At 45.2% G+C, this 17,256-nt stretch overlaps 1 protein-coding gene across 1 annotated transcript in view; it reads left to right on the top strand.

The window, feature by feature from the left end:
- The first annotated feature begins 2,900 nt into the window (after nt 1–2,900).
- Nucleotides 2,901–17,256, top strand: part of LOC311310350 (myogenesis-regulating glycosidase-like) — a 30,950-nt gene continuing 16,594 nt past the window's right edge. Inside the window, exons 1-4 of the mRNA XM_084439805.1 lie at nt 2,901–2,951; nt 11,024–11,446; nt 14,046–14,577; nt 15,010–15,814. Coding sequence (XP_084295931.1) covers nt 11,154–11,446; nt 14,046–14,577; nt 15,010–15,814 — 1,630 coding nt within the window. The 5' untranslated portion in view covers nt 2,901–2,951; nt 11,024–11,153. The remainder of the gene's footprint in view (nt 2,952–11,023; nt 11,447–14,045; nt 14,578–15,009; nt 15,815–17,256) is intronic.

Genomic DNA, 17,256 nt, shown 5'->3' on the forward strand with positions numbered 1-17,256 from the left:
ACCTCACACATTCACTCACAAACGCACTCACACACCTCACACAGTATCCCACCAACAGACCATAAAATGGTAACAATGTGAACCTTACTTGTTTGTGTCTTCAGATGGTTCTCATTCTTATCAGCTTTGAATATTTGAATGGCTCAGATCCCCTCCCCCTCACCCTAACCCGGGTCCGTATCCTTTTCCTACCCCCCACCCTACCCCAACCCCTGCCTCTATCTGGGCCAAGGCACGCACACACACACAGACACACATCAGTGTTTGCCACACCTCTCCCATGATGCTCTTATCCTTTCTTGCTCTAAAAATGTAGTTTGATGTAATGTATTTCTCTATATATGGCTCTGTGTGCTACTAACCCTGTTCTGCCTCCCCTCTCCCTAGTGCCTCTCTCTCTCCCTCCTATCTTCTAACCAGGTCCAGTGGATGCCCCACTGTCACCAGCAGACCACCCTGAGTCAGATAGATACCCCTGTGTCTGCTGCAGATGTAGCAAATTAGTTAACACACACACACGTACACACAGACATACAACAGTCCACTTCCGGCTTTAGGCCTGGGCCCAGTACCCCTACCCCTCACCCTAACCCGGGTCCGTATCCTCTTCCTACCCCCACCCTACCCCTGACCCCTGCCTCTACCTGGACCCAGGCACACTCACACACACACTGACATACACCAGTCCTGGGCTCAGATCCCCTTCCCCTCACCCTAACCCGGGTCCGTATCCTTTTCCTACCCCCCACCCTACCCCAACCCCTGCCTCTCTCGGGGCCCAGGCACGCACACACACACAGACACACATTAGTGTTTGCCACACCTCTCCCATGATGCTCTTAGCCTTTCTTGCTCTGAAAATGTAGTTTGACGTAATGTATTGCTCTACATATGGCTCCGTGTGCTACTAACCCTGTTCTGCCTCCCCTCTCCCTAGTGCCTCTCTCTCTCCCTCCTATCTTCTAACCAGGTCCAGTGGATGCCCCACTGTCACCAGTAGACCACCCTGAGTCCGATAGATACCCCTGTGTCTGCTGCAGATGTCGTAGCAAATTAGTTAACACACACACGCACACACAGACATACAACAGTCAACTTCCGGCCTTAGGCCTGGGCCCAGTACCCCCTTCCCCTCACCCTACCCCGGGTCCGTATCCTCTTCCTACCCCCACCCTACCCCTGACCCCTGCCTCTACCTGGACCCAGGCACACTCACACACACACTGACATACACCAGTCCTGGGCTCAGATCCCCTTCCCCTCACCCTAACCCGGGTCCGTATCCTTTTCCTACCCCGATCCTACCCCTGACCCTGCCTCTATCTGGGCCCAGGCACATTTATGCACACACAGACATACACCAATGTTTGCCATGTCTCTCCTATGATGTTATTAGCCTCTCTTACTCTGAAAATGTAATTTAATGTTATTTATTGCTCTATAAATGTTCTTAGCCGGTAGACAAACATACTCCAGGAGCTTGCTCGATCGCCTCGTTGAGAGGGGTCAGGGAAGAATTTTTAGAGGTCACTTATCTGGCCCCCGGGTGATTACTGTTTTTTTGCTTCCCTCTGGAATATGTAGGGGTGGGATGTCTGCCCACCTCCCTTGTTCTCTGTAAAGCGCATTGTGTTGCCTCTGGGTATGAAATGCGCTATATAAATAAAGCTTTGATTGATTGATTGATTGAATATATATCTTGGCAAACATAACACAGGATGATGTACAAGGAGGGGACAGATACCTAGTGAAAGTACTATTGGTTGCTAGTAAAAACACAATAACGAGGGCTTGTTATAAGGTGGAACCCCCAACCAAGGAGCAGTGGCTGGGTGTTGTGGAGGAGATTTATGTTATGGAGAAGTTCACGAATGCATTGAGGATGCAGGAAGGAAAGTTTGAAGGGAGATGGGAAAAATGGATGGATTATAGAAGGAAGTGTGATGATACCACTAATATTTAAATTGTAATATTTGAGTAAGAGAAAAAAGCTGCATTGATGGAAGTACCCATAAGCTGTTATTGTTAGTTTTTATGTTTTATTGTATTGTCGTTGTATGGATGGAAAATGCAAATAAAGATTAAAGTAAAAAAGAAAAATAATATGTATCTTGGCTATGCACACACCAACAAGCCAGCCGTCACGCGCAGCGCCTGCCTCCAGTCTAGCCCCTACCCTGCTGTGCGCCAGGATGAGTCATGCGTGGAGCCAGGCCACCGTGCCACTACACTTGTGATGAGCATGTCGGCGTCACATATGATTTGGGTATTTATAGTGTGCACATTTTTGCGATTCACATAGACGTATTCATTCAATGATGGTGCCCTTATTAATATGTGGGTGCATCGCCATCGCCGTCACCTCTTTGGAGTTATATCTCGGCCAGTAGGCCGAGTAGCGCCGGATTCATTTTGGCTCGCATTACGCACAGGAGGACTGTCATTTATATGCTTACCAAACAGCAAACAGGTCCACATGATCACATATTAATGACAATCTAATTGGTCAATTATTGCCGTTTGATGGAGTGCCTGCATTAGGTGTGCGCAAGTTTGGGGAACAAATCCATATCGGACCATTAATGAGTTAGATGACACGATCTTGCATTGCGATATATGTTTGTGCTGAATTGGGCTATTAGCCTACATGATTGTGCGTTCATAAACTCTCGCTCTTCTTCTCTCCATCAAACATTGATAGGCTTACGTAGTTAAGCGGAGGATCCGAGCAACGGGTTAAAGTATTTTTATTATTTGGATTCGTTAGCCAGCCTTGGTACTACACTTCCCAGAATGCTTTTCGTTACGAATATTGAGTGACAGACAATAAGGCCAATCGCCGTGGTGTTTATATCACATGGATAAGTCGCTCCTTGGCTTGGTGGCTGGTGGGTTCACAACATCGATGTTACACATAGGGCCGGTGTCTGTAGTCTGCTCTGTGCTAAAAGGTAAGACAAGCTCCCTTTACATTGACCTAAACAATGTGATTTCTTCAGACCAAGTCGCGTTAGTTATTTACTTATTGATTATTTTTCATGTAAACTGACATAGCGCTGTTTCTGAATGACTTTTTGTCCTTGAGGAAGGGCTGGTGAACTGATTATTAGCCCTGCGTGGAAAACAGTAGCGTACTACTGCGGGTCCAACTGCACAGTGTTCCACATCGGTCAGGTCACTGTTCTCTGACATCACGACAAACAACCTGCAAGTCTTGATCGCGCAGTTATTGCATAGCCTAATGTTCGCTGTGTTGCGATTCTTGGCAAATACGTAGCTAGTTTGTCGAAACAAATGGCGCAAATGTTTCAACGTAGTTTTGTACTGTAGCAGCAATGTTAATCTGTTGACATTTTCCACTCGTCTCGATCCCTTCCCTGCTGGGATCCATTGTTTACGAGCCAAGCTTCAATAAAACGAGTGTAGCCTAGTCTATTTGTCAACCATTTCACTTCGGAGTGGAGTTCTGTTTTATCAGTAGTTTTGCAGCGTGTGCTGTAGGCCTATTATCACTGTAAAAGTATTTATACATCTTTATTGGACTGGATGACTGTTTTAGTGCTGGTTTGTCAGGCATTTGACGAATATTAACTAGCCTATATCGTTCATGTGTGGCAGTTTAGCAGGGAATAAATATAGGCTTCATATGTTTTCAGTGTTGTGGAGGTGTAAAACAGACTACGCTAGTCTACTACTGCCGAGGCCAGCAGGACACGCCAGACCCTGCTTCTAATCCCAGTGTCTGAAAGTCTCATAAGTGCTGTTTAGACTTTACGCGTGTCTGTATAAGTGGTGATTTTCAAGCTGCACTGCCCTCAAAGAGATGGCCTACCCGTCAGACACCACCTGTTGGAACTTGCTGACTGGTTAAGTCAGAATGCAGTCTGTGTAGTTTAGCAGAGAGAGTTACAGGTCTGTCTAAATGATTGTTTAAAGGCAGTCTGTGTGTATATTGTATCAGAAAGTTGCAGGTCTACTCGGAATTAGGGATGTCACGGTACAAAAAATTAGTAGTCGATACTAACACCAGTGAAATTACACGATTCTCGATACCCAATTCGATACAAAGGTTTAAACAAAAAACGAAATCATCAGGTAGCCTAGCTCAATCACTTAAAAAAAACAGTAGCAGTAGTAGGAGTAGGCTAATATTCACCCATCAGGTCCGGAAGAATTGCATCCCCGGTACTACGGTGGGCTACTGTAGAAACCAGGCCAGGTAAAGCCTGGCTTATGTGTGTTGGCTGGCTTGTTTCTGTGCAGGACTGGTAGGATGGTAATGTCTGATAAATAAAGATGGGTCTTGTCACCTGGACACATCAGTTCCAATGCTTCCAATGCTAATCCAGCACAATAAGAGCGGGATAGCCAGTTAGCTCATGGGCTCACAACAACTAGCAGCAGCTTCCATAACATTAATGGTAGCGGTCAGTGGCTAAAGCAGTTACACTGATGATTCCTGTAATGTTAGCTATTTTGCTGCAATGGGTTCAACTTTTGTTTATGGATAAAGGTCATGACTTCCCTTTATGTGGTGAATAAGTAGACCCAGGACACAGTGGGTTATTTGGACATCTACTAGGATCTTGATATTATATTGAAGAAGAAGTAAATTGTAATTAAAATGGTTCTTAGCTAAGTAACCTAAGTGTAGGCAGACTTGAAATTGTAATAATATCCTGAATGAACAATTGTAAACATAGTACTCAACAGAATAGGTAATACTCAAGTCTTGATTTGAAAATGTTCCTAAATGCTTTATTAAACATACAGACATGCACATTAAAAGTAGCCAAAAGTTGTTATTTTGCATGTGCTCTCAGGACATGTTGTGGTTGTGACCATCTTTGTAAAGAAGAGAGGCATGTAATGCACATGTATACAGTAGTACAGAGTCAGTTGTCTATTGTATAGACAAGGTGTTCAATTGCTCAAGTGTTGTCAGGTGTTGGTTCGAGTGTTCGAGTGTACAGTGGTGCATAGTCAGTTGTCTATTGTATAGACAAGGTGCAAGGTGTCACGTGTTCACTTGTTGGTCCAGGGGGTGGCATGTGTGCCATTGTTATAATTAGAGTGAGGGCCTATGTATAGTACAACCAGAGTACTATAAACACTGACTGCACCACTGTACACTCGAACCAACACCTGACAACACTTGAGCAATTGAACACCTCGTCTATACAATAAACAACTGACTCTGCACTACTGTACACTCGAACCAACACCTGACAACACTTGAGCAATTGAACACCTTGTCTATACAATAGACAACTTACTCTGCACTAGGGGTGTAACGGTACGAAAACATCACGGTTCGGTATGTACCTTAGTACGTATGTCTCGGTTCGGTTCAGGAGCGGCACGCCTCCACTACTCTGATTCCTTTTCTATTCTTTGAAAATGATCTTGAATCAATATTTTTTATATAATTTTATTTACAAACAGCAATACCTTTCAGGCTAAATCACTGCCCCCCCCCCCCCCCCAACAACATAACAAAACAAAAAAACAATGTTGACCAGTATAATAGCCTACAATGCTGTGTCAAGTCACTTTGCTGTTTCTTTTTCTTTTAAGTGTTTCCCCCTAATTCATACCCCATTTACCCCACTTCACGCGACATCATATTTTTGGCCAGTAAAATCAACTTGTCAACACTGTCAGCAGACAGGGAAGACCTGCTGGCAGTGACGATGTCCTCAGCAGTAGAAAATGAAATAAAAACGAATAGCCTACTTAAAAATATGTTTTTGAATCACTTATTTAAAACGAATTAAATGCAATAAAAATTGAAACTAAATAAATTAAAATCTTTACTAAAAAATAAATCTGTCTTTTTTCCCACAGAGCTATAGACTGTGCAAACGAGCGCGCGCTGTGTGCAGCTTCGGAGTTTCATTTCTCTCATTGCAAGGACTATAGCCTACATTGGAACCTCCGTGGTATATAAATTATTCCCTTAGCCTACCTGTGTTTCATTACGGTGCATTAGGCTAAGACAAACGAACAGAATGAATAGTTTTACCTCAGGAGGACGGTAATGAGGACGACTGAATATCAACGCAAGCCCACTGACAAATGTGAGTTGTGCGCTGATATGATGACACTGCTCGTAGGCTACTTGTTTCCAAATCACAGACAGGTCGCACTGGACTGTAGCCTATATCAAATGACTTATGTGCTCGGCAAAATATGGTAGGCCTAAGTAACTTGCGGTACAATTAGATGGGAGATGGATTACAAAGGTCCCCATGTATAGCCTATTTCGCTGTGTGAGCGAGCCAAACTGAGGGGTCGGGGAGGGGGGGGGGGGGCGCAGAAACACGCCTGCGATGCGAGGAGACTCGTTTTCACAGTGACAGAAGCGATGGCAGAGAGAGTAAAAGGTTCAAAGTGTGGCGCTATTTCACAAGAGTCGATTAAGAAACAGCCCATTGTCACAACTGTGACAAATATTTTGCGTCAGTCTACTGAAAGGGATTGGCTTCGAATGATCTGTCGGGTCGCTCGGCACATGACTGTACCGTTCGGTTCGCTAGGCACATGTCTGTACCGTACCGAAAGCCCCGTACCGTACGGTACGGTACGAATACATGCACCGTTACACCCCTACTCTGCACTACTGTACAGTATACTTGACATGTTATGTAATTGCACTGCCTGTATCATGGACACAGTCACAGCCATCCATGATCAGATACCTCTGTCTGGTCATGTCCTATCCGGGTGGGGCTTGCATCTGAAGACCATCTTTGGACATCAGCGTTGCACAGCAGCAGACACCTGACTGGTGTTGCATCACAGTGTTCTCTGACCTCAACCACACCAGGCATCCCAGCATCAAAGCTGCAACAGAACAGAAGGGAGATTGCATTGAAATATTGGCCAAAAATAACATTTATATAAAGCCTTTTTTGTGTCGCGTAGACATGCAGTACATTTAATCTGCATAATAACATGATATGGTGGTGAATAAAAACAGTGGTCAGAGCAGATTCCTGGTGCCACAGCACAGGTGGTGTTATAGTCCTATCCCCAACTGAAAATATTGATCTAGTGATTAGTCAACCCATTGCTAAATCTAGCACTAGCACTAACTACTAAGCTATCCCATAGGAATGAGCCTATAACCATACCAGCTGGGCAAGCTGACTTTGCTAGCTACCTAACCTAGCCCTAATGATATTGTCCTGCTCGATTGCTGTGCAACATATCAACTGACCAGTTGTTAAATGTATTTCACAACACTGGTTATTCTACTCACGAGGCAGTCCCAGTCAGCTGACGTTGCTTGCTGTGTGAATAGTTTAGCTACGTACGTTGTGAGGCAAGTGTTGGTGACAAGGACTAGCTAGCTTGTAGTAGCTAACCTTAGCTAAAGCACTTTGAGAGAACATGCACAGTATCTCCCAACTCCTCGGGCCTTGAGTTAGGTAGCTAACACTAGCTAGCGTGTTAGCTAGCACTAGCTAACGTTAGCTAGCTATCATGAGGCTTCAATTCCTTAACTTAGCTTTAGCTTAGCGTGCAGCCAGGTTATGGGTTACTGTTAAATTCAGATATTACAGTAGGACCCCACTCATCCGAACTTCAGAGATCCGAACCTCCCGGTCTACCGGACAGGCTTAAAAAACTTTTTTTTTTTTTTTTTGCCTGCTATCTGGTTACTGGTGGGATTTTCATTACAGTTCTGTATCCTACTGTGAATAAAAACAGAACTGTATGTAGACCTACATGTTGCCTGTAGGCTGTAGCCTACTGTCACGTTTCATTTCTTTGTTACTCTAATGTTGAGCGCAAAACGCAAACGAGTCTGCTGCGCGAGAGCTGCATTCCTTGGTAGCCAGAAAGCGCGTCAGCAACCTGAAGCAGAGGAGCATCGAGTCATTTTTCGTTCCCAGTTAATGGACTTCAGGAACACAGACGTGTTGTGGGCATGTAGTTTAGCCTACTAGACCTACTGTATTTGTTAAATAATAGCCTACAGCCTAGGCCACGTTAGCCTACATCGGTTGTTTTAGAGACTTTCTTTTAGCCTACAATAGCCTAAGACACGACAACTTGTCCGTCATTTCATTTATTTATTTATTGATTATCATTTGCTCTAATTGTTCTAATGTTGGGTTGTTTTTAGGATATACCATTTTCTTCTGTGATACAGTCGATGCATATTGATGCAGCGTACGCCTCATTTGAGAATAAAGTACTGTATTTGATCAAAGCACGCACTCAAGTGGAAATTCGGTTATTTTATTATAGGCTACTGTAGGTCTATTATAGGCTAGGCTATTTGAGTTTAGTTGGCTATTTCATTGCAATTGTGATGCATTTTCACAAGTAATTAAGGGTATTTATTGGTCTATTATGAGTCTGTATGAAACAAGTATACCACTTATTGAATTTGGTGCATTTTAACATAAGTTTCAGTCATCCAGACATTTCAGAGATACGAACGACCTTTGGTCCCGTTGGGTTCGGATAAGTGGGGTCCTACTGTACTCTACATTTCAACTAGCCCTTCTCAGTCCCGTTGTCGCATTCCGCTCGCTCATGCCAGACAACAGTCCTTTGCTGGTCCATTCACTTCATTCACCGTCAAAATAAATCGGTGTCGGCCTAGTTAGGAGAGGCGCTAATATTTACAAGCGATTTATTTTGACGGCAAAGTGAACGGACCAGCAAAGGACTGTCTGGCATGAGCGAGCGGAATGCGACAACGGGACTGAGAAGGGCTACATTTCAACCAGACATTCCACTGAAACCAGGTAGTCAAAATAACTTACCTGATATAAAATGGGCACCGCAAACGCGGGCATTTTTGATGATGTCCTCAGTCCAGTCCGTACTCTTAATAATGGCAATTTCGTCTGTCTTCCTCTGCTAATGTAGTGAAACCAGGTAGTCAAAATAACTTACCTGATATAAAATGTCCACACCAAGGATTAAACTCACAACCTTCGCGGTGATAGGCAGCGCACTATCCACTCGGCCACCGCTGACCTAGGAATTCTGTGGAGTCTTTTTCTTTTGATGTTCTGGGACCACTGCCTCTTGTGGTAGCAACATAGAACTGCAGGTCAACAACTCGCCAGAAGTTGAGGCAGGGAGGGAGCGACAAAAAGGGATTCCCTCTTCTTGGTGTGTCGGCTTACAGCCAACACACAAAAACGAGTAGCCGACTGTCACATTTTCAGAATTTTGGCATTGACTTAGTACCGAAGTATTGGTTCTCGTGACATCTCTGCTCAGAATGTTTGTTTATAGACACTCTGTATGTGGTTTAGCAGAGAGAGAGAGAGTTCTGCATTTGACTTGCCATCCATCTATGAAGGATGGTCTGTATTAGCAGTCATTTGCTACAGTACCTGTGTGTGTGCGTGTGTGTGTGTGTGCGTGTGTGTGTGTGTGTAGCTTCTACAAGGGTGTATGGTAGGCTGGGTCTTTGCATAAACATGGCAAAGACCGAAATAGTATGCCAGTGGGCTTCTACTCCTCCTTCTCATCTACCAATCTTCACCATCTCCGACAAACCCCTTGTAACCGTGGAGTCCTTCAAATACCTGGGCAGTTTCCTCTCTGACGACTGCAATATCGAAAGAGACTACTAGGCAAGGCAAGGCAAGTTTATTTGTATAACACATTTCAGCAACAAGGCAATTCAAAGTGCTTTACATGAGACATTAAAAGCATCAAGACAAAGTGCAACACATAAAAGGTCATATAAAACAAAATGCAAAAAAGGACACTTTTCTTCATCACATACTGAAACCTTCTCTCTCTCCACTCACTTACGTACAATGTCCTTCTGTATAGTTGCTCGCTAGCTTTTCACCAGTGCCTCGCTAGCTTTTCACCAGTGCCTCAGAGATCCTTTCTGAGCAAGGGACCACATCAGCTGTCAGTGGCCTAATGTTGTATCACTAGGCACACCTCCACCAAAAATCCAACTTCTCCATTTCCAACATACATTTCCTTCTTTCTCTTCCTCCCTCAAGTCGTTCTACAAACATTCTCTTGTACTTTGCTGAATATTTAAAACAAAATGCAGGAAAAATAAAATACAGGAAAGTTACAATGCAGTGTATGAATAAATAATAATTTGATTTAATAAAAAACAAAAAGCAAAGTCTTCAGTCTTGATTTAAAATAACTGAGAGTTGCAGCAGACCTGTAGTTTTCTGGAAGTTTGTTCCAGATATGTGGAGCATAAAAACTGAACGTACTAGGCCGAATCCTAAAAATTATTCTAAATCTACACTTATTGATTTAATCTTCGCTAACAGATGTGACAGAATTTCTGCTTGTGGTGTTTTTGATTTGGGTATGAGTGACCACTGTCCTACGGCTTGCATTAGAACTACAAAGTTGGTGAAAACACAGACACGTATTGTACGACAGCCTGGCTAGCAGCTATCCCCTGCCTCTGAGCTCTGGGCATGGACGAGCTAGGCTAGGGGCTGTGTCCTGGGCCTAGATGAGCTAGGCTATGGGCTGTGTTCTGGGCCTAGATGAGCTAGGCTAGGGGCTGTGTTCTGGGGCTAGATGAGCTAGGTAAACTGGGCTGTGTCCTGGGACTAGATAGGCTAGGCTAGCTGGGCTGTGTTCTTGGCCTAGATGAGCTAGGCTAGCTGGGCTGTGTTCTGGGGCTAGATGAGCTAGGCTAGGGGCTGTGTTCTGGGCCTAGATGAGCTAGGCTAGGGTCTGTGTTCTGGGCCTAGATGAGCTAGGCTAGGGTCTGTGTTCTGGGCCTAGATGAGCTAGGCTAGGGGCTGTGTTCTGGGTCTAGATGAGTGGACGGTTGTAGTTTACAGCCTGGGAAAGGACTGATGATGCAGAATCATAATGCATTATTACCGCATTCCTGAATCATTTTCACAAATACTTCCAGGTACTTAGAAATATTCTTGATATATACCAATTGGACCAGTCTATATACACAAGATGTGTGTCTGACATCTGCTGTTCTTGTCAGTGGACTCTAAGATTCAAGAGTGTTGACTGTTGGTCTGTGTTGTCCCCGCAGGTGTACGGAAGACGGAAACCACGGCAACAACAGAGACTGCCCCTTCTACTGCAGAGAGAGAGGGAAGTCACAGGCTGGTTGATTAGAACACACACACACACACACACACACACACACACACACACACACCATGTACCAGATCGTCCCGGGGGGTCCAGGTGGTCCCGGGGAGCTGGGGGTTGGGGTGGGGAGGGCCTCCTCTTCCTCCCCCCTGAAGAGGAAGATGGGCCGGGAAGGTCGCCCCCTGGTGGTAGCAGGGATGCTGGGCTGTGTGTTGGTGCTGGCAGCAGTGGTGTCCTGGTGCTACTACTCCGCTTCCCTCAGGAGGGCTCAGCTGCTGAAGACGGAGCTGCTGGACCTCAACAAGGACAGCTTCATCATCCGCAACCCGGCCGGGGCTGTCATCTTCAACATGAGCTTCAGGTGTGTGTGTGTGTGTGTGTGTGTGTGTGTGTGTGTGTGTGTGTGTGTGTGTGTGTGTGTGTGTGTGTGTGTGTGTGTGTGTGTGTGTGTGTGTGTGTGTGTGTGTGTGTGTGTGTGTGTGTGGATAAATAATAATAATAATGACAAATATAGCTGCAAGCAGCAATAACGAGGGCCAAGCGCAACAAACTCATCAAAGCCAACAAGTGAAACGCCATACCCACATTTGAACTATGTGGCCATTGATGTCAATGAAAATACAATGAAAGCACAATGGGGTGGCTTTGCCCAAAAACACTTTTAACAACATAAAAATTTAATCTGATGATTTTGTGTCCAGTTAGTAAGTTGTAGAGCATACCATGACCTACTCAACAAGAAATATGAACCCCATTTGGTCATGGGGGGCGCTACAGCAATCGATTATGTTTTAGCCACTTTTAAGCATTTTGGCTTGTTAGAGCGCCACCCTCTGGCCAATTAGCTTTATCTTTCTTCAGTGACCATTAGGCATGGCCTTCTACCACTGTAACAAGTTTTGGAAAAATTGGCATGGCGACTAGTATTTTTGCTGAAAATACCACTCAGAATAAGCTTTCAGCATGCCTCTATACCCCTCCGTTGACCACGAGATCAGATTGAGCGGATTGAGCGCTTTTCTCATATGCAAATGAGCTCAGCTAAGAGCGCTATGCTACCTCAAATATAGCTGGCTAGCCTGGACCATCCACACTCGATGCCACTGTGACAAATTTCATTGTCCTCTCTCCCTGACTATTGAAGAGACATGTTTATGATCTTCAGGACATGACTTGAAACACTGTCGAACACCCGCTTAAAGAATTCTGTGTACAGGGCAGAGTTATAATAGTTTTGCTTTTTTCATTAGTTTTTATTTTTATATCGTTTTAACTTTTTGTGTTCAATTTCAGTTTAGTTTTAATTAGTTTTTAAAGCAGATTTGCTAGTTTAGTTTATTTTTTATTTTTTGATAATGCTTAGTTTTAGTTTAGTTTTTATTAGTTTCAGTATTAGTTTTAGTTTTTTTTTTCTGCGCTAGCCTCGTGAGACCATCCTGATCTTGTGAGCTCATGTTGTTTCACTCTGTGCAAAACAAACCATCTGGCGAACGTCAGATTACCTCTGCGCAGGGGCACAGCTAAAGAAATAATGAAGGATAGATTTCATATCCACCCAAAATACTAGGCTTTTGTATGGAATGAAAAAGACTAAAACTAAGTGCATTTTCTCTACAATTTTAGTTTATTTTAGTTAGTTTTGTAAACACACAATACAGTTTTTTGGTTAGTTATCGTTTTTTTGTAAAGCCTAGTTTTTATTTTTATTTCAGTTAACTAAAATGTTTTTTTCACACCTAGTTTTCATTTTTTAGTTAGTTTTCGTTAACTATAATAACCTTGGTACAGGGTCAAGACATGGTAGGTAGAGGAGTTACACTCATTGACAATCTTACAAAGCTCTGGTAATGTGATACATGTGAATTTCCCCATGGTTACATCTTTTTACAGTGTTTGCTGTGGTCGTATATGTTTATATCAGAAGTACAGTAATACTGGCTCTAATGTATATTATCGGAGAAAAATGAGAGTTCTTCACATTTTGGTGCTGAGAGCTGTGGAGGAGGGGGGGGCAGTGTTGATTAACTGGTCTATAATGGAGAATAATACTCTATACTCGAGTTTTCAGCATTCTCTGTAATAATCTCGGAAAAGTATTCCTTTTTTGCAAGATGTGTTGCTTTGTTGTAGGCAGTCATGGCTTCTTAGTATATATTACAGTGAACTGTGAGCTTAGTTTTCCTTGCTTCTCTTTCAGCTGCCCGACATTATTGCCTCTTAATTTCATTAACACTGCTATTATTCAACCCATGGGGAGATTCTGTCAGCTGACCTCTTTTTAACCTTTAGTGGAGCAACGGTATCTAAAGCAATTGACAAGGTACTGTGGCAGTTTGGACCATCTCATTTAAAGAGGTTTCTCTTTTGGTCTTTGTTAAGATGGTCAGAAACAGGTAATTGGAGCACTGATACATTATCAATGCTTAGCCCTGTTGTTATTACTAGGTCCAGAGTGTTACCATGCTGATGAGGGGCTTCATTTACATGCTGGGTAAGTCCAAAGCTGTCCATTAGATTCATAAGCTCCATAGCCGTGGAGTCATCCTTCTTGAATGAATTGAATGGTGTCCATGGTGTCCATGCTCTTGAATAGTGTTCATGCTCTATGCTTCTGCACAGCCTAAAACGGCTACAGCCACACACCACAAAGATCCAAAGAACACATAGTTATACTAAAGAGCCCATAGTTAAAGAACGTGTTCTACTAAAGAATGCATAGTTCTACTAAAGAATGCATAGTTCTACTAAAGAATGCATAGTTCTACTAAAGAATGCATAATTCTACTAAAGAACACATAGTTCTACTAAAGAACACATAGTTCTACTAAAGAACACATAGTTCTACTAAAGTAATGATTGGTGGAATGATCAGGTTTGACCCTGACAATGCTGATAATGAACATGACCTCCACCCTCTCTCTCTCTCTCTCTCTCTCTCTCTCTCTCTCTCCCTCCCTCAGGTCTGGCACTCTTGACCTGGACTCCTGCTCTAAGGACGGCCCCATTCTAAGCTGCAGCCAATCAGATTCCGGCAAGCTCAACTTTTTCATCCAGACTGTCCGACTGCACGACACCGTGATGTGCTACCGTGTCCGGTGGGAGGAGCTAGAACATGAACGCCCTGTAGAACACGCCATGGCCTATAACGGCTCTCACTGGTTCGGAGGGGCGGAGTCAGCCACACAGCACTGGCCAATCAGAATCCAAGGTGAGGAGGAACCCCGCCCCTTCATCACCAGTGACGTCTACTTCAACCGGAACGCCTTTGGGGGCATTCTGGAACGCTATTGGCTGTCGTCGAACGCCACCGCGATCAAGATTAACGACTCCGTCCCATTCCACCTGGGCTGGTCAGAACGGGACAGGACGCTGCGGTTTCAGGCCCGGTACCAGGACACCCCCTACAGGCCGGCACAGGGACAGCGGCCACTGCCGGAACTGAGCTACAGAGTGTGTGTGGGCTCTGATGTCACGTCCATACATAAGTACATGGTGAGCTGTGGCCTCCACTGCAGGGGCGTTTCTACCGCTCCACAGTGTTCATTGGGTTTTTGTCAATATTAACTGTTCCCTGTGTGTCTGTGTGTGTTTGTGCATCTGTGCGTGCGGGTTTCTCCCTGGCTATGTTTGTATATGCGTGTGTGTTTTTGCATGTGTCTGTGTGTGTATGTGTTTTTGTCTGTGTTTGTGTCCATGTATGTTGGGTCTGTTTGTGCCTTTGTGTGCTTGTCTGTCTGTGTATGTGTGTGTTTGTGTTTTCTGTGTGTGTGTGTGTGTGTGTGTGTGTGTGTGTGTGTGTGTGTGTGTGCGCGTGTGTGTGTGTGTATCTCTCCTTCTCTCTCTCTCTCTCTGTATGTACTGTATGTATGTATGTGTTCCGTGCGTGCGCGTGTGTGTGTTCCATGCGTGTGTGTTGTCTGCCAGGTGAGGCGTTACTTCAACAAGCCCAACAAGGTTCCGTCCACAGAGGTGTTCACCCATCCTGTCTGGTCCACCTGGGCGCTCCACAAGACCGACATCACGGAGGAGAAGCTCCTCCTCTACGCCGCCAACATCACCGCCCACGGCTTCACCGCCTCCCACCTGGAGCTGGACGACCGCTACACGCCCGGCTACGGCGAGTTCGAGTTCGACCTCCAGAAGTTCCCCAATGCCTCGGGGATGTTCAACAAGCTCCACGAGGACGGCTTCCAGGTGTCGCTGTGGACGCACCCCTTCGTCAACTACGACTCGCTGAACTTCGACGAGGGCGTGAAGAAGGGCCTGTTCGTCCGCGAGCCCAGCGGTGAGCTGCCGGCGCTGGTCCGCTGGTGGAACGGCATCGGTGGCATCCTGGACTTCACCAACCCGGCGGCGTGCGAGTGGTACTCCAACCACCTGCGCTCCCTCAAGGCCCGCTACGGCGTGGCCTCCTTCAAGTTTGACGCCGGCGAGACAAGCTACCTCCCTCGCCAGTTCAGCACCCTGGTGCCGCTCCAGGACCCGTCCACCTTCACGCGGCGCTACACGGAGACGGCGCTGCCCTTCAGTGAGCGGGCGGAGCTCCGGGTGGGCTACCAGAGCCAGAACATCTCCTGCTTCTTCCGGATCATTGACCGAGACTCGGTGTGGGGGTACGAGCTGGGCCTCAAGTCCATCATCCCCACCGTGCTGACCATCAGCATTCTGGGATACCAGTTTGTCCTGCCGGACATGATCGGAGGAAACGCCTACCCTAACCGCACCACGGGTAAGGAGTGTGTGTGTGTGTGTGTGTGTGTGTGTGTGTGTGTGTGTGTGTGACACTGTTTGTGTGGGTATGCTTGAGTGTTTGTGTGTCCGTTATTGTAAATTGGTGCTAGGCCTGTAACAATTATTACATAATTGTCAAACCGCTATTTTATGACTTATTATGATATATACAAATTGTTATTTTGTTGAGCCGCGATTATGCATATAAAAAAAAATCTCAAACTTTTTGTACTGAAGTTTAAACGGAGCAATACAGGGTAGCATTTCATAACGGTTCCAGTTCCAGACAGTGGCTGTTGTGCATCAATCAATCAATCAATCAAAGCTTTATTTGTATAACGCATTTCATACCCAGAGGCAACACAATGCGCTTTACAGGGAACAAGGGAGGTGGGCATACGACCCACTCTACATATTCCAGAGGGAAGCAAAAAAACAGTAATCACCTGGGGGCCAGATAAGTGAGCTGTAAAAATTCTTCCCTGACCCCTCTCAACAAGGCGATCGAGCAAGCTCCAGGAGTATGTTTGTCTACCGGCTAAGAACATTTATAAAGCAATACATTACATTAAATTGCATTTCAGAGAAAGAGAGGCTAAAAAAGCATCATAGGAGAGAGGGCATCCTATGGACATGCTACAACATCCACAGCAGACACGGGGGTGTCTATTGGACTCCGGGAGGTCTGCTGGTGACAGTGGGGCATCCACTGGATCTGGTTAGAAGATAGGAGGGAGAGAGAGAGGCACTAGGGAGAGGGAAGGCAGAGCAGGGTTAGTAGCACATAGAGCCATACAAACCACACAGATATTGAAACAGGCAACCTGGAGCAAGCTCCTGGAATATATTTGTCTAATGACTAAGAACATTTAAAGAGCAATAAATTACATTAAATAAAAATTTCAGAGCAGAAAGGCTAAGAGCATCAGGTCCAGGCCTAAGCCGGATGTGGACTGATGTGTGTCTGTGTGTACGTGTGTTGACACGGAGGTATCTATCGGACTCAGGGTGGTCTGCGGGCGACAGTAGGGCATCCACTGGACCTGGTTAGAAGGTAGGAGGGAGAGAGAGAGGCACTAGGGGAGGCAGAAAACGGTTAGTAGCATACTGAGCCATTGAAGCCACACAGCTGTCAGAACAGAACAAGCCTGTTTCAGGGTAACCAGCTTCTGTACACTACTTGATATACATACAGTGCATAGCAGGATAAATACCAATGTATACAGAGGATTCACAGGTAGGTTTGAGGCTGCCTTTCTGTGTCTCAAGGTCCTAGCTAGTGATTGTAGGCTAGGTCGAAAAGGTACGTCTTGATATGATAGCTTCTAGAAGCAAGATAGTTAACTAACGAAGCCAGCAAGTAACTAAACCAAACCAGGGGCTCTGGTCTGGGAGCTTGGACTCAACCCTCCTCTCTGCTCAGGTCTCTGGTCTGGGAGC

This window comes from Borostomias antarcticus (genome assembly GCF_949987555.1).
Source record: "Borostomias antarcticus genome assembly, chromosome: 6".
Taxonomy (NCBI): Eukaryota; Metazoa; Chordata; class Actinopteri; order Stomiiformes; family Stomiidae; genus Borostomias; species Borostomias antarcticus.